Below are 17,430 nucleotides of genomic sequence, written 5' to 3' on the forward strand. Positions count from 1 at the left end.
TTAGGGTTCGGGCGCTCTCGTAGGAGCCTTTGGAATGGATTCTCTCCCGCTCCCGAGCATCCACAAACTCCTTGGCGAAGCGGTACCCATAGTCAATGTTGTCCCCACAACCTCCCCAAAGCCAGTCTCGAGGCAAGTCTTTGGGACGGGCAGCCCGGCTGCAGCCACAGGTGGACAGTTCCCCTTCCCTGCAGGCCCGGCTCATGGCGTTCACTACCCCAGCAGCACTGACTGCGTAGGTGAAGGCCGTCTCCCTGCTACCTGTAAGCAAAGCAGAGAGCAGTGAGCACCAGGAAAGCAAGAATTCGCATCCTCATCCTCCCAACAGAGGCTTACTTCTGCCCCCTCCCCGCCAACAACAGTCAGAACAGCTGAATTTAAATGCTGGTCCCACTCCCCCCGAACGGGTCACAAGAGCCCTGGGCCGCAGACAGCATCCACTGAGAGGGTGGGCCACCCTGGCTGGTTCCTTCCGGTTCCAAGTCCATGACTCAAATAACCAACAGAAGTACCTAAAAAAAGGTGAGCAGCTTTCTCTGCAATTCCCTGTTGGATGGGAGATTTTAGCAGAGCCCCTTTCCCCGGAGACCTTGGTTTGTCCATCACTTCTGGTCTGCCCCAAAACAAGGACATGACTGACGCTTTTTTTGATAGAATCCCCGTATGACCTTTCTGAATGACTCCTAACACCCCCAACCAAAGGCCTGTGGAGGATTTTCTGGAAAATTAAGACAAACCTCACTGATCCTAAACCTTAAAAGAGACTAATTCCCCCCCAAAAAAAATTACAGAACCATAGAGAGAAGCTTAAGGGAACCTCAAGAGCCGCCCGCATCCACATTTTTCAATTGACAGATGAGGGCAATGAATCCAAGAGAGGCTAAGTGGATTCCCGAGGTCACAAAGCCGGGAACACAAGCTGCCCGTTCCCAGTTTTTCACGCGTGTGCATTTAAGCCTTGTTCCCGCTTCAGCGGGTGCCCACAGCTAGCCAGTCAGCTACGTTAACAAGGCGGCAGCAGTGTTTGGCCCTGGGACGAAAATTCAGAGGAAAAATCTAGCAAAAGCCCTTTGTCCTTCTCCCCACTCTAGAGCAGGAAATCTTTATGGTCAGCAGCCTTGGATATTAAAATAAAAATCCAGATTAACCCTAAAGTGGGCAAGGAACTGAAAAAATGGGGGGAAAGGGCTTTCCCAACTACCTTTGAATTCCACTGCTCTGTGGGGAAATTTACTTGTGTTAGAAGAAACCACTAAGTATAAAGTATAAAGTTAGGGAGGGGGCAAGCAAGGAGAAAGTAAACACAGAGGCGATCAGAACTCTGGGAGGGCCTCTGTCTCTTCATCTGTAAAATGCAAGATTGGACTCGACGGTCCTAAAATAGCCACCGGCAAGTGAGTGGAAAGAGCAGGATTGTGTGGCCCTCCACCCAACTCCGAGAGCTGGTCCTGGGGTCCCCTCAAAGAGCAGCTGAACCAGCTTTGATCATCCCCTTGGTCCCAAATCCAAACAGCAGGCGGCTCCCCTCTTCTTGGACCTCTCCTCAACACAGCCCTAATTCCCTTTTCTAGGAATGGTGAGAGTTCCGATTTGCAGCCAGAACCTCCCTCGCACATTTAGAAAATAAATAACTCGGGGAGTGAGCCCGTGGTTGGCATTTCCTGCCATGGAGGAGCAGGATCCAAATGAGTGACTGGGGGGGGGGGTAGAACGTCATATCTACCTTGAACTTGAACTTGGGATGGGGTGGGCAAGAAAAAGCAAGCAGAAATAGGACTAGGTATTGGATTTCTGTTCTTCAGATGGGAAAAATCCACGGTTAAAAATCCTGAATTAGTTGGGGCTGGGCCGGGGTGAAAAAAAAAGTCAGTATGAAGCGAGAAAACAGGACCATATTCTATAAAGGCTTCTACAAAATAAAACACATGTACACGTATATTCTCATATCCATTTAAAACTCCTTATATGTATTTACGTGCATATATATACTTATATCCATATACACATAAACACATTGCCTCATATATCTATGAAGCAATGGGGTGTGATGATCAGCTCTGGGGCCGGGGAGATCAGGGTCACATCTTGCCCGACATCCATTTGTAGTTTGATCTTGGGGAAGTCCAAACTTTCTGTGTTACAGACAAGTGTTTTAAGTCCACAAATCACAGGGGAGCTGTTAATCTACACAGGTAGGAAGAGTCCTTGGGATAGGAATCCCCTAGAAGGATAATACACACACACACACACACACACACACACACACACACACACACACTTACAATAGTATGGCATAGAGTTCTTGACTTTAAGTATGAAAGATGCACACTCAAATCTCACATCTAGCAATTACTGGCTACTGGGTTAGTCACTTTATCTCTTTCATAATCACATTTTCCTCATCTGTAAATGGAAGAGACTAAACTAGATTACAGTTTCTTAACCTAGAAGCCGGGAACGTTATAAAATAATGAAATTTCCATACCATTGGTTTCCTTGGAAATCTTATATATTTTATCTTAAATATTTAATAAGATTAGGAGTCCACAGGCTTTGTCAAAGTGCTGCCCTAAGGCTTAAAGACCTCAAAAAAAGGAAAAAGAAAAATAAGAAAAAGCAAACAAAAACCCTGGGACAGAGGAGCTCTAAGGTCTCTCTTTTTATCTTTCTGTATATGCTCACATACATATACACAGGTACATATATGTACACACATGTGTGTCTGTCTATGTGCATTTTCCAAGTTAGAAGGAACTGACTGAGATTTTTATGGTATAAAAAGAGAATCTCTCTTCTTAAAATTTTACATTTTCCTCAAAATACAAGAAAAGACAGGGGCAGAGAAACCTAGAAGCAAATTAGTTCCTAAAAGAAATACTATCCTTTGGAAAATGTGCATTTTTAGCCCAATACCAATCGGTTCGCTCTTTCATTTATTCCGGAATATCACCAATCTGATTGAGGATCCTTCTGTGTGAAATCTTCCAATTACTCTCTCCCCATCTCCCTAAATGATGCTGCCTTTTGAAAACATCTTTGCCCTCAGTGAAAACAAAGAAAGCAAGGGCTGAAAAGGTGGGGGAGATGACTACTTAATGAAAAATGAGGAACTCTCTCTTTCTCTTTCTCTCTCTTTTTTTTTTTTTTTTTTGATGAAAAAGGGTCACTAATGAACCCTGCTGTACAAAGTGTCTCGAAAGCATTGACACGTAAGAAAAATGAAGTGCCTCTGCTAAAGAGGAAGGGGGTCAGGCATATCACCCTAAGCCTTCTTGACATTGGTCCTATTATAAGGTCAGATTTTCACATGGATTAATCGTTTCTGAACAATTTCCCTGATGTATTAGGCTTCCATGAGTGTGAGCAGCGTGCACGCACATGTGTGCAAATACACACACACTCTCTCTACTTGTCTGTCTGTCTCTTCTCCCTCTGTCTGTCTCTCTTTTCCCCATCTCTGTCTCTGTCTTTTCACACACACTCTCTTTGTGTATGTCTGGCTGTCTATCTCTCTTTCTCCTCCTGTCTCTGTCTCTCTGTCTTTCCATACATACTCTCTTTCTGTGTGTGTCTGTGTTTCTTTCTCCTCCTGTCTCTGTCTCTGTCTCTTTGTCTTTCCACACATATTCTCTGCCTGTCTCTGTGTGTGTGTCTGTCTTTCTGCCCTGTCTCTGTCTCTCTCTCTCCCCCGTCTCTGACTCTCTTGTCTTTCCACACACACTTTCTCTGTCTCTGTGTGTCTGTCTCTTTTTTCCCCGTCTCTGCCTCTCTGTTTCTGTCTCTCTCTTTCCATTTTCACCAACAGATGGTCTGCCTTCTCCCTGAGTATATTCTCCTGAAACAAACCTTTACTGTGGATAAATCCAAACTAAATAACTTTCTCACTCCTGTCAAGATGGGGGAGGAGGAATCCCCCTAGGTCTTATTTATCCAGAAGTCTTTTGGTTTAGGGCTAATATACTTACTTTTCCCCCCACCCTTCTTCCTCTTGTTCAACCCCCCAAAAAATGAGTCCTCCCCCCAACCTTGCTCATTCTGATGGCTGATGGGTTGGCTGCTCCTTGCTTAGAGAAGCTGATGCTTTCCTGAAACTTCTTGAAGTCATTGATCAATAATTTGGCGGGAAAAGCTCCTGCATACTCTCTCATCGGTCCAGGATATCAGCTGACTCAAAGATATGATCAAGGAGAGAGTCCTCTCCAGGGAGTCTGGACACACTCCTCCCCATCAACCCACCCACTTCCCATGAACCCAAACAGGAGTCAGGCACCAGGAAATGCTGTCAAGGGACAATTAAATTATGCTCTGGTGCAAAGCCTTCACTTGTCCCCGAGGAAGGTGGTTCTTGGCTCCTGGACCACACTTGCAATAGGTTTGCCTTCAGACCTCAAATTCACTTAGTAAATGATAGCTTTTTCTGAAGTTTGTGGTATGGGGTGTTCCATGGATGGAAGACACTCATGAATGGGGCCTGGAAACAAAGGCGCTATTGGAGTGACTACCCCGAGGATCTGCCCCCATTACCGCCCATTCCCCCCAAACACCCCCAGTACTCTCATTACCATAGGATGTACGCCAACATATATTACTGAAGAATATAACAAGAGTGTACATTCTCGGATCGGAGAACAGGCCAGTTCTGTGCTATCTTGAAGAACCAAAGACATTCAAACACCCACAAATCACAAAGCACCATGCCGCTGACACCTGGTTTGTCCCACGCCACCTCACGTGGCCTGAACAGCCTTCACCCTATGAGCAAAGACCCTTTCTGGGATATTCCATATGCCACGGCCCACTGACTCGGTACTCCTAAAGCTTAGCTCTGAGCCCGAGACCCTTATAAATACATTCGTTTCCATTTTAATCATTAACAGAACGGATAAAATCCTACAAAACTTTGTGGGCTGAAAATACAGGCTATTTTTCCATTCAATTAGAAGAATGGCTTCCAGTTATGTATTATTTTAGTTTAGGAAGCTGGCAAACATGATATCCAGTGCCAGACTGGGTTTTTTGTTCTCAGCGAATGAACTTTTCTAATTTCTTAACCGTATTCTTGCCATCCTTGATGGATCCGAAGCCAGATTTTCCTCGGGAGTCAGAGGGAGAGACTAATTGCTTTGATAAATTGCATCTTCTGGAAATTGCACTCATAGTCATTTCAAGGATTTGTTGGAATAAAAATAAAGAGACCTCAAGGATATTTATACTCAAGAATAAGCACAGAACCAGATTTGCTAGTGCCCCCTTTTACATCAAACCAAACTAAGTCTAATTGATTTTTTAAGACCTTTACCTTTGATCCCATTTAATACCATTCCTACTACTTTGAAAGGTTAAGTCTCGTATAACAGGTTGTTTGAGATCACAGACTGGAACTTTAAGCAGCAGCGATCTTTATTTCCGAAACTGAAATTCTCAGTTAAGATGCTGCCCGTGCCCTTTTCCAACAAGTACCAAAAGAACAAAGAGAAATTCCCTTTTAACTGAAGATCCCCTCACCAACGACCTCACATAAGTTTCCTTCACGTGCCAGTTACAGGAAAAACCTCTATATACCAGATATTTCTTTTCTTTTGCTCTAAAACGAAGCACTCTTAAATCAAAAGCTTTCAGTTTGCCACTGGGGTGATGTTAATTGTTTCAGAAGCCAGGCAACTTCTGAAAACCGCAAATGTTTTGGAATCCCAACCCCCCCAAATGCCAGCATCCTTGCCGTCCACTTTTAGGAAACCGAAAAGAAGCTGGATCGCTGCATTCAGAAGAACTCTGAGATCCAGAACGTTGCTCTATCGAGAAGATCAAGCAGGAAGAAAAATTGTTGGCAAACTCAACCAGCCTGAATTACTGTTATTAGCAATGTAACGCTGGCACGGCCGGCAATAACAACAGAAATAAAAGATCTAAAACCGTATTGTGCAATCAGAGGAGAACAGGAGGCAGGCTTGGGAATAATTCGAAATAATTATGTATTTCCAAAAAAATAGAGGGGGAGGGAGGATAAAAATTTATTTCCTACCTATCTGCATGACCCTTCCAAAAACGGAGGTGTTATCCACGGTGCTACAGTTCCAGCGACGGTGGCGGAATTGATACTGGCACTCCTTGATGCCCGTCTTCGCTCCTTCTCCAATATATTGCATATGGTCTTGATAGAGATGACAGAGTTTCTTCTGGCCTTGAGAGAGTCCCGCCAGTTGGCTACACAGGGGCTGAGCTCCTATAATATAGACTTCTGACATCTGAACAGGGTTATTCATGCCCAGTGACCTAAAAGGAGAGAGGGGAAGACAAGCATTGCAGATCGGAGATAAGCTTAGCCCTCCAGAGAGCACCTGAAAGCAGGTCAGCCCTTCCTGGGCCCACGTACACACACAGCCTTTCTCTGGGAGTTCTTTTTGACAGAATGAAAAGAGCACGGGAAAAGTTCTGTGTTTCAATCAGTGGTGTGGCCCGGGCTGTCTCAGTCTGGCAGTCTGACTTGGCCTTGGTTCCTCCTACCCCCTGCCTTGTTCTCCCCTTCAATCTCCCTGGACCCAGGTGCTTTCCAGATTTATTTAGGCACATGCCAGAGAAAGCGGAGCGGTTTCAGGGAAGAATTCAAACTGCAAGATGGGATTCCCTCCACACTGGGTGTCCTTACTCTATTTGGAGGTAACTGTGCTGAAAATCGAGAGCAGCCCCGAATAACCAAGGTTAGAAATAAATACAGTATTCTCTCTGTCAGAGAGACAGAAACAGAGATAGACAGAGGGACGAGGCAGAGAGAGACAGAGACTATATCCCCATTAACCCATTTATCCATACATATATGTGTATATGGACAAGGATGTGTGTATGTGTGTGTGTGTGTGTGTGTGTGTGTATAAAGTCTACTACAGAAACCAAGCACTATTTGGGGAAATTTTTAAAAGAGCTTCTTATATGACCCCAAAGGACTAAAACAGGGTATTCAGTCAGGCAGCAGTCAACTTAGACAGTAAGAAAAATGTGGTTCATTTAAGGGAGGGGGGAAGAATCCAGAGCTGTCATAAATCATTGCTGGATATGCTGCAGTCTGGAAGACCAATGACTCCATGAAATCTTTTTTTTTTTTTTTTTTTTTTTTTTTTGGAGAGGGGGTAATATGACTTTTTCAAGTTTTTTGGGTTTTTTTGTTTTGGTTTGTTTTGGGTTTTTTTTTTCTCTCCCCTGAGCCCGACTGGAGAACTTAGCTGTCTTCTCAGAACTCTGCCTATTTTCGGGACCCTGTAGGTTAATAACCTAGAGTGACACAAAATAAAAGTCGAAACTCAGTTTTATTGCTGAGAGGTGACAAAAAAAAAGTTTATAGATAGGTTTACAATTATTAGAGAAGTGGATTTCTGTTCCCCTTTATGGCACTGATTACTAAGACTACATGGGCATAACACATGCACTCCTACATCCTAACAAGGGCCCTATAGAAATCTCCGAGGTTTACATGTGCATATTCCCCATGGAGCTTAAGATAATCTACACAATACTGGGGAAATATTAAAAAGAGAGAGAGAGAGAGAGAGAGAGAGAGAGAGAGAGAGAGAGAGAGAGAGAGAGAGAGAAAGGAGAAAAGGGGGAGGAGAATGTTTATGAATATATGCATGTTCCATATGAAAAATGGAACATACATCTATAGTTCTGCTCCCAAGGAAACTCCGCTGACATTTCTGGTCTTAAGTACATTGGCTCTCACGAACTCCGAGAAAAAAGAGAAGGAAAATAAACCCACGTTTGAGATCCGCTTACCACCAAGAGCTGGCCTCTATCACAACTTGGGTAACTGAGACGAAAATGGCCAAGGCCACCAGAGACAACTTCGAAGGCATCGCAGTGGCCGTGCCAGCCGATCCCAGAGCACCTCCTTGGACCGATATTCCGACGGGCTTCTGGAGAGGAGAGAGGGAGGAGATGTTTATTGTTCCTCAGTTCATTTTCGAGCCTGCAAGTTGAAACAAGGGAAGCATCCTGGGTCTCGGAAGTTGACTGCCGTCTGGCTGCCCGGCTGTCCCTTCTCTTATCCGGGAGTTTTTGATGGCAAGATATAGGCAGCTGCTTTTCCAAATTAATCCACCCACGCAGCCTCGGGAGGAGGAAACCTTATTCCAGGGCGATGCTGCTTGCGGAGGAGCAGCCCAGCGATTACAAACATGTCTCAGGGCTGTTGCGTCCCAGCCCGGTGCCAAGCCAGCCGGCGGCAGCCTCCGCTCCTTTCCCGGATTCTCTCTCGCCTCCCGCCACTTTCGTCCGCTCGGCTCCCCGAGGAGGGCGGGCGCGCATCCGACGGGGGGCCGCCGCCGCCCTCGCTCCTCCCAGACCCGCGGCACCCGGCAAGTGGAGTCCGACTCGAGCCCAGCGAGAGAGGTGGCCGGATGCTCGGGGAGCCGACTGGGAGCAGAGGAGCTCACTGTGCGCCGACTGGGGGGAGGGCGGCCAGGGAGGGCGGGGAGGTGGTGAGGACCTGGGGGTGGGGGACAGAACTGGAGGGAAGGGCAAAGGGGTACGGGGCGGGGGCGGGGTGGGGGGAGGCGGCCAGTGAGAGAGAGATACCCAGCTGGTAAGTTTAACTCCGAATTGACAACGTATGCTCCATAATCAGTTTATGGGCTGGTTCGTTGGAGAGCCGCTTCCAGATGGCCACGGGCAGGGCAGGTTTCCTTTAGGACTTTCTCAGAGCGGATGAAGGGGAGGAGGGAAAGAAGGAGCGGACCAGCCAGCCACCCCCTCCCGCTCTGGGCAGCGGCGGGGAAGGGGGACCGTCGGGGGGCTGGCGGGGGTGGCCCTGAGGACTGGTCCCTGGGGAGGGGAGGGGCTGGGGACTAGGGGCAGACACACGGGACAGTTACACGCACAAGTCCACACCCCGAGTGAGACCTTCCCTTCCTCCTGCTCCGCGGGCCCCTTCCCTAAAGCTGCAGCGACCCAGGGGACGGGGCACGAGCGGATGTCCTCATCCCCCTGGTCTCTCTCCCCTGCTCAGCCAGAGCCCAGGACGAGACTGCAGCTTCCTTTCCTGGGGCTGCCGGAGCCAAGCGGCTCCAATCTCTCCAAAAGGGAGCAAGGGCCACTGGCCGGGGCACTGCCGGTGTTTCTCCGGACCCAGCGGCCTCTCCCGGAAGGGTGGCAGGGCAGCCAAGCCCCCTCCGCACCCGCTGAGTCTGGAGGCCAGGGCTGCTAGGGGAGGGAGTGACTCATATAGAGAAGAGAGGTTCCCTCCCCCAGAGAAAGGAGAGAGGGGAGACCCCGAGAAAGATGCCGAGATCCCCTCCAAAATGCTTTTAGGACGCATCCCCGAGCCTGTCCTTCACAGAGGGAGACTCCCAGTCTTCAAAGCTCCAGGTCTCTGGGCAGCAGCAGGGGCTCAGCCTGCAGGGTGGGGACAGGGAGCCCAGAGGCCAGCTCGGGGTGAGAGAGCTGGGGAGGGGATGGAGGCTGGAATTAGGTATAGGTAGGCAGAGGACCGAGGAGACCCGTGAAAGCTGCCCAGAGCCAGGCTCCCTACACCGCTCCCCTGGGACAGACAGCAGGCGGGCCTGGGTCCCGCCTGCAGCGACCAGCCTGGCCTCCCATTTCCCCCCCAGCTAGATGGGCAAAGCCTCCCCTCCCCATACATTTCCCAAAGCTCAGCAGCTCCTTCTCCCCCGCCCCAAAGTGTCAAGTTTCGGGACTTACTGGGGGAAGAGGAGTGAGTGGGGGGTTTGTCTGCGTCTGCCCGCAGCCAAGGTTCCCATTTAAATTTTCCAGAAGGGCCGACCCCAGCGGGAGGGAAGGGGAGTGAGAGAGAGAGTGAGAGAACGAAGAGAGAGAGCGAGAGACAGAGACAGAGAACAGACAGAAGCAGAGACAGTCCAGCAGAGACAGAGGCAGAAAGACAGAGAAACAGAGAGACAGACAGAGAAAGAGAGAGGAGAGAGAGAGAGAGAGAGAGAGAGAGAGAGAGAGAGAGGAGACAAACAGTGAAACAGACAAGAGACAGAAACAGAGAACAGAGACAGAGAAGCAGAGACAGAGAGATAGACAAAGAGAAAGGGGAGGGAGAGGAGAGAGAGAGAGAGAGAGAGAGAGAGAGAGAGAGAGAGAGAGAGAGAGAGAGAGAGAAGAGACAAACACAGAGAGAAACAAACAGAGACAGAGAGAGAAACAGATACAGAAAAACAGAGACGGATACAGAGACAGAAAAACAGACAAGACACAGAAAGATAGAGACAAAGAGAGAAAAACAGAGAGAGAGAGGAAGAGAGAAACAGAGGCACAGAGAGAAACAGACTGAAACAGAAAGACAGAGACAAAGGGAGAGACTGAAAAACAGGCACACAGAGAAAAAGAGAGACAGAGGGAGAAACAGGCATAGAGAGAAACAGAGATAGAGTGAAAGAGAGAGAGAGAAACAGACACACAGAAACAGAGAGAGAGAAGAGCGAAAGAGGGAGAAAGAGAGAGGGAGAGAGAGAGAAAAGGCAGGCAGCGGTGGTGTGCACACACATCTAACATACGTGTTTACGTGTAGGCATAAACTATACGCATGGCCTGCCTGGGAGTTGCAGGGTTCCAGGCTAATGCAGAGGGGCTGGGAGCGCAGAGCAGGAGAAATTGATAACAGATCCTAGGGATTAAAGCGGATGGATCCCTTTGTTACGGGCAAAGCCACACAGATGCAAGAGAGCCCCCCAGTCTAGCAAAAGGAAAGGGGCAAGTTCACATCCCTCCAATCAAAGCAACAAAGCCAGGGGACCCCCGACTTCCCTAAAGTCCAAACTGGCGCTGAGAGCGGGCCGGGTGTGACGCGGCTGGGGAGAGGGAAAGGGCTTTCTGGGTCCCAACCGAGGAGGCAGTGGAGAGAGAGACGCCGGGAAGAGACCAACCGTCTGCTCCTTCTGGTGCTTTTCTCCGAGAGGGCCCCACCCCCACCCCTCACCAGCACCAAGAAGACTATCCCCAGCACCCCCCCTTTTGTGGAAGGCCCCTGCAACCCAAGGGGGAGGAGAAACCGCAGCGCACAAAACAAAGTTGCCTGCTGGCCGCAGACTCTCTGCCGAGCCGTGTCCCGCCTGGGAGAAAGTCCATTTCGGGAGCTGGCCCTGGAACTTTAAAAGGGGGAAATGTAAAGCGTCCCCTGCTTGGAAGGAGCCTGCAGGAAAACTTTGCCTGAATGGAAATAGGAGTGAATTGAATGGGAAAATGAGGAGTGTGTGTGTGTGTGTGTGTGTGTGTGTGTGAAAGTGTGTTCCTCTCATTGGGGGACTTGGTATTTTTCTCCAACCTCACAGTCTATGCTTTTCCCGGGTTCCCGGAGCTGGGAAGAGGAGGCGCAGTTTGTGGGGAGCAGCCGCAGGCCGATCATCCGGGCCCCCTATTCTGTTTTTTAAAAATAAATTTCTCGCTGAATTAAAGGTGCCCTCCATCCTCCCCGATGGGAAGTAGAGGGGGAGGAGGGAGCAAAACCTGCCACTTGAACGCACAGGAAATTCGCTATAACCTGAAACCTGCTAGAGCTCAGACACACACACAGCTTGGGGCAGGAAAAACGGAAATTAACGGCACCCAAGCACAGAATGGGCGGGGAGGGGCTGCTGGGGAAGCACCCCCAACTTTTGCTCTCAGCTTTCCCCAAACTTCTCCGCGGCTCCCCCACCCGATCTGCGGGCTCCTGGAGCCCAGCGGCGGCCCAGGGCTCCCTCTGCGGCCTTCCCTGTTCCTCCTCCCAGCTCTCCTGCAACTCGGAGGCCCGGATCTCTGGGAAACCGCTGGGAGCTTAGGAAAGGCCGGGAGGGAGGGGAGTCAAGTTTACATACATATATATGTGACCAGGGGAAGGTCACAGGCTGCCCCCAGCACTTAAGGGAAAAAACAATGATGAGGAAACTCCCAAAGTTCAGGACTAATAAGTGTTGGGGGTTCCCCACACTCGGCTCACGAGCCTTTCTATTTAGAGCTTGTTTTAAGATGGGAAGCAGGGCAAGAAGCAGAATGCTTTGCATTGAAAAACTTCGCTCTTGGATAATGGGAGATCCCCAAGTCCGGATAGTGAGAGCCACTCTGGGCGCAAAAGCAGGCCGCCGCCAGGAGATAAAGGGGAGTTCCCTGACGCACCCAAGCTTCGCTTCTTCCAGGCGCTGGCCCGCATTAGGGCCCTCCACCACAGCCTGACTCCCCTAAGGGAACTCTCACTAGGGAAGTGCAAAGAAGCAAGCCTCCCTTTCCCTCAGATTCCGATGGGCTCCACAGAAGTGGCCAGCTCCAGCTAGGGCTGAAGAAACGGGGGTGTGGGGGGGACTTTGGCACTCTGCATCCCCCTTACTTCTCCATCCAGGACCAGAATTCTAGAGCTGAAGCCCCATTATCCTTCCTCATACCCAATTCCCTACCCCGGTTTGTGTCTCTGCCTTGGAAGAATGGTGCATGTTGGGGGGACTGGGGCGGCGGGACGGTGCAGGGCGAGTGGGTCCGAGGGAGCCGCAAGGGCCAGCAGAAAGCTCGAGAATCTGGGACCTGTGCGTAAATGGGTGCTGAGCAGAGCGAGCGTTCCAGCTGCCGCCGCACAGCTGCTACAAGCCCCGTTGCCCGCGACGCCGCGGAACGGCCGTTGTCTGGCTCTCCACTCCCCTTTGGCCCCGGCAGAGAGTCACTTTTACCCTAATCCGAGAGTCACCCCGAGGAGCTTCCGAAGACCGACAGCGCCCAGGAGTGGCCTTTGGAGAACAGGAGAGTGAGGGAATAGAGGCTGCCTCGGCGTCCTATCCCCGCGTGGCCAACAGGGGGCACTGGGGACCGCCCCACGAAGAGAGAAGAAACCAGGCAAAGAAGGAACGAGCGAAGGAGAGTGGGAGACAGTTTGCAGACCCACCCGACCGGGCTTGGGCCAGTAGATACCCGGGGTGGGCCGAACGGGAGGAGAGGCTGCTGGCAGAAGGGACTGGGGGCGCCCCGCTCTTATACGGGCTCTGGGCGATTGCAGCTGGAGCCAGCATCGGCCAGATCTCCTCTCCTGGCCAGCATCATCCGACTCCCCGCACCCCACTATGCCTCTCCGGGGCCCCCACTTCTGGGCTGTGCACTTGAGATAGAGGGGGAGAGAATGAACTTCACCGATTACTGCAGCAGCCCGCAGGCCGTCCCCTTTAACCTTCTTGGGCAGAGGTTGTCTGGCAACCTGGCTGCAACATCTGGAAGTCTTTGAAAGGGGGGGGCAGGGGCGGGGCGAGGAAGCCCTGTGGCACTGGCCTCGCAGGCTCCTAAAAGGCTTCCAAGTCTGGGGGTGTCCACTTAAGAAGGAAAGGAAACCGTCGAAGAAGCAGCCACTCATTCACGCTAGCAGAGCTAATAGAAATGGAGAGGGTGTGTGTGTGTGTGTGTGTGTGTGTGTGTGTGTGTGTGTGTGTGTGTGTGTGTGTGAGAGAGAGAGAGAGAGAGAGAGAGAGAGAGAGAGAGAGAAGAATATGCGTAAGTTAGTGACTGGGTTTGGGGGAGATGGACGCAGATTTTGTTTTTCCAGTGGGGGAGCACTTTTCTCGAGACTCAACCCTTAAGGCTTATCTTCCTCTCCAGCAAAGCGAGCTGGAGCGCTCGGGCTGGGACTGAGGGCATCAGAGGGCTTTCTCTGAGGGTAGCGCCAGGAGAACTGAACGGGCTACCCAAGGGAAGGGGAAGGGGGGATGGGCATTGATGGGGGTGGGGGGGACTGTGAAAGTGACCTTTCGGTGACCCTCTGAGTGCGGGGCTCGGTGGGGGCCGGGCACAGCTGACAATTCAAACAAACCCTAGCGACCAAACTTTTCCCCCCTTCTCCCCCACCCCATCCCACGAGGAGTCTGAAAAACTTCAAAAGGAGTAAGTCAAACTGGGGGGCGGGGGCAGAGTGGGGAGGCTCCCCCTACCCCAGCCAGAAGACTGGCCCCCTTACAGATGCAAAATGCGGGAGGCCGGCTCTCACAAAGCGCTCCTACTAATCCTCGGGACGCAGCCAAGCCGGCCCCCTCGGGCCCCAGGGTGTCCGCCGAGGCTTGGGCTAGGCGCTCTTAAAGGGCCAGCGCTTCCTCCGGCGGGGAGCCGGGGCAAAGGGCCGGGAGGGGACAGCGACCCGGCGACCCGGGAGGTGAGGCTGGAGGGAACGAGGGAGGGCCTGGGGCTGTTGTCGCCTAGTCCCTCCACCCGACCCTCGGGGTCCCGAAAAATTGAGGCCGGCCTTGAGCGCCCAATTCCTTCCACTTAGAGGCTGCCCAAACATGACGGAATTATCATATATGTGACTGATGCCCTTAAAAGCCACGACCCGAACCTGCTGATGAAAAAAAGGAAGAAAGGGGAAATAACGTGGGCCTTCCTCCTCTTCACCCTCTTACGCCTGCTCTCTCTCTCTCTCATACACACACACACACACACTCCCAAGACGACTTCAACTACAGAGTAGACATTTGTGAGAGAATTTGGGGGTGAAAAATAGAGGATATGAGAGCGTGTGTGAGAGAGAGAGAGAGAGAGAAAGAGAGAGAGAGAGAGAGAAAGAGAGAGAGAGAGAGAGCGAGAGAGAGCGAGCTGCCTCAAACCTACCTCCATGGCACAGGGGGAGGGGCTGGTGGATGGAGGTCCCAGCTCAGGGAGAGCAGCCCAGGAGTCCCAGCGGAGTGGCGTCGGGCCAGGCAGGACTGCACAGTCCCGGGTGGGTGTCTTGCAGAGCAGGGACCGCGGACTGCGGGAGCAGCGGTGGCTGTGGCGGGGGCGGCAGAGGCGGCGGCAGCGGCAGCCCCAGCGGGAGCTCGCGCCGGAGCCCACAGTGGTAGGAGAGGGGCCTCGGGTGACCAGCCGCTGGGGAAGCTGCCCGGCCCCTAGAGGCCGAGATGGGGAGAAAGTCTCGAGTCGAGGCGGACGGCGGGACCGGAGGAGGGGAACCTGGATCCTGCGCTAGCGCCCTGGTGCCCGTAGAGCCGAGCTGCGCTCTTCTGATGGCTGGGTTCCCAACGTCCATCAGAGATGGCAGTAATTAGGGCTTTCCAACCCCAAATGTGGGCGTGATTGTGCGAAACACTTTACAACAAATAAAAAAAAAAGTCTTTCACAAGGGGGTGAGACCCCCCCTCGTCCCCGCCCGCCCCCACGACACACACTTGCCCCGAGGGCAGCGATCCTTCCACCCAGGTGCCCCTTGCTTTCCACTAAGACTGGTGCAGCCTTCAGGCTCTTCTCGCCTTCCTTTGGACTCCTCTCTGGGTTTGGGGCCGAAACATTCGCTCCGAAGCTCTAGTCCCTCGGTCCACCGTCTGTGTATGTGTGTGTGTGTGTGTGCGTGTGTGCGCGCGCGCGCGTGTGTGTGTGTAAGCGCGCGCGATTGTCTGTGTATGTGTGCACGTTTGTGTATACACACACACTTGTAGACTTTACGCGACAAAACAATCCGGCACGCCGGGCTTCTCTTCGCAAGATGCAGCAGGAAACGCAGTGGGCCGAGGATGACGAGGCTCCCCCTGCTTCGGTCCTTTCATTTTGGGGCGCGGGACTGGGGTAGGAAACACTTGGGTTACGAACGGGAGTCCCGAGAAAAAAGTTTAAAAGGTGAACTCAATTCGGCTTCCCCGGGCTGGGGCCGGTGGCCCTGGAGCTGGCCGGGGGGAACGTTCCTCTCCCTCCCCCCCTTTCCTTCTTTCTTCTTCTTAATTGCCCTTTCTTTTCCTCCTCCTCCTCCCTCCTCCTTTTTTTTTTTTTTTTTCAAATCGAAGGGCGAAGAAAACGGGGACTAAAGGCCAATGGTGGGGGCGGGGCTCCCGAGATCCGTAGCAGCTCAGCTTTCCCGGGGTTCCAGGAACAAGTCCCGGGGACCCCGACTACAATCCGAGGCGAGGGAGTAAAGAGAGCGCGAGCCAGGGGGGGGCGAGCGCTAGGCGGAGGCAGAGGCGGCGTGTCCAGCGAAGGCTCCGGGCGCCTCCACGCTCCGGCGCTGGTTCGGTGGGGTGGGCGCTGGGCGCTGCTGCTGCTGCTGCTGCTGCTTCTGGCTCCTGCTTCTGGCTGCTGCTGCTGCTGCTGCTGCTCCTGCTCCTGCACTGCCAACTCCAAGCTCCCCGGGCTCCGAAGAAAAGGGATGGTCTGCCCTCCCACCTCACCTCTGGCCAGTCTCTCCGTATCTCTTAACTCTCTCGGTCCGTCTTTTTTTGTCTCTTTCTCTCTGCTTGTCTGTCTTCCGTGAGGGAGTGTGTGTGTGCGAGTGTGTGCGTGTGTGTGAGTGTGTGTGTATCGCGCTCGCTCTCTCGCCCGGCTTCTCTCTCCGCCGAGTTCCCTGAAAATGTTTAGGAAAAAAAAAAAAAAGTTTTGCTGAAGGAAAAGGCTGGAGAGGGAGGGAAGGAGGGAGAGAGGGAGGGAGAAGGTGTCGGGGCTGTACGCATGCGCCTCCAGGCCCGCCTATGACAAACTAGACTGCATTTTAAAGCGGTACCACAGGCGGAGGTGGATGGGAGTGGGGCCTCTCTCCGCGGCTCCCTATCTCCCTCCCTCCCTCCCTCCCCCGGTTCCCCGGCCCAGAAGGTAGTCCCCGTCCTCGGGCACGTGGAATCGCAAAGGCCATCGGGTCCAACCCTCTTTCATTCTTTGACTTGACAAAAGGGGAAACTGAGGCCTTGTTCGAGATCCCTCCGGGAGGAAATGACAGAGGAGGAATTGGAACCCAAGTTCTCTGCTGGCAGAGTCCGAGATCTTTGCCGAGAACCACAGTCCATCCTGAGGCCCGCTGCTCACCGGTTCTTGGCCGCCTTTCCTTCTAATGCACTTCGGAGGGGGAGTGGGGTGCGGAAATCCTTTTCTGCTAGAGTCAGGGAGAAGGGGGTCGGCTCGGCCCCGGGCCAAGCGGAACGTAGTGATGTGGCCTCCGCCTCTGGGGCCCCCGAGCCTGATCATTGGCAGGCCCTCAGGAAAAGTGTGTGTGGGGGGAGTGGGGGGAAGGAAGGATATGCGCGCGAGCGCCTGTGAGTGCGTGTGTGCGTGTCTCTAAATCTGTGGCGGGATCTCTGTATGTGTCAGTGTCCGTGTGTTGTGTCCGTATGTCCGTATCCGTGTGTGTGTGTTCACGCGTGGCTGCGTCCGAGCCCCGGCATTAGTGCACAGGTCTAGAGGCCAATGTGCTTGATTCTCCGTGGGGACCACAAGTCACTTTGTAGGTGTAGGGAGGCTGAAAAGTTTGCCCTGGGGAGGGGGAGGGTCTCCCTTGGGAGTGACCTCATCTGGCTCTGATTCTGCCTCCCTCCCTAAGCCCGCGCAAGACCCACCGCACTCAAGCATCCAAACCTGCAGCCGGGTCCTCCGGACCTCTCCACCCCGCTCCCTCTGCCCTCTGCCTCCTCTTCCTGCCTCCGGCGGGACTCTGGAGAGTGGGCGGATTGTGCTGCCCCAACTTTTGAGTGAGAATACCTTCCCCCTCCCCTCACCTGGATT

General features: G+C 52.4%; 1 protein-coding gene across 1 annotated transcript in view; it reads right to left on the minus strand.

The window, feature by feature from the left end:
• WNT5A (Wnt family member 5A) overlaps positions 1–16,728 on the minus strand; it is a 24,997-nt gene extending 8,269 nt beyond the window's left edge. The window contains exons 1-4 of the mRNA XM_051979024.1: positions 14,566–16,728; positions 7,768–7,907; positions 6,023–6,273; positions 1–261 (exon numbers count right to left, since the gene is read on the minus strand). The exon at positions 1–261 is cut by the window's left edge and continues 32 nt beyond it. Of these exons, the coding sequence (XP_051834984.1) occupies positions 1–261; positions 6,023–6,273; positions 7,768–7,907; positions 14,566–14,571 (658 nt within the window). The 5' untranslated portion in view covers positions 14,572–16,728. The remainder of the gene's footprint in view (positions 262–6,022; positions 6,274–7,767; positions 7,908–14,565) is intronic.
• Between the last annotated feature and the right edge of the window lie 702 nt (positions 16,729–17,430).

Source organism: Antechinus flavipes, chromosome 1 (genome assembly GCF_016432865.1).
Source record: "Antechinus flavipes isolate AdamAnt ecotype Samford, QLD, Australia chromosome 1, AdamAnt_v2, whole genome shotgun sequence".
NCBI lineage: Eukaryota > Metazoa > Chordata > Mammalia > Dasyuromorphia > Dasyuridae > Antechinus > Antechinus flavipes.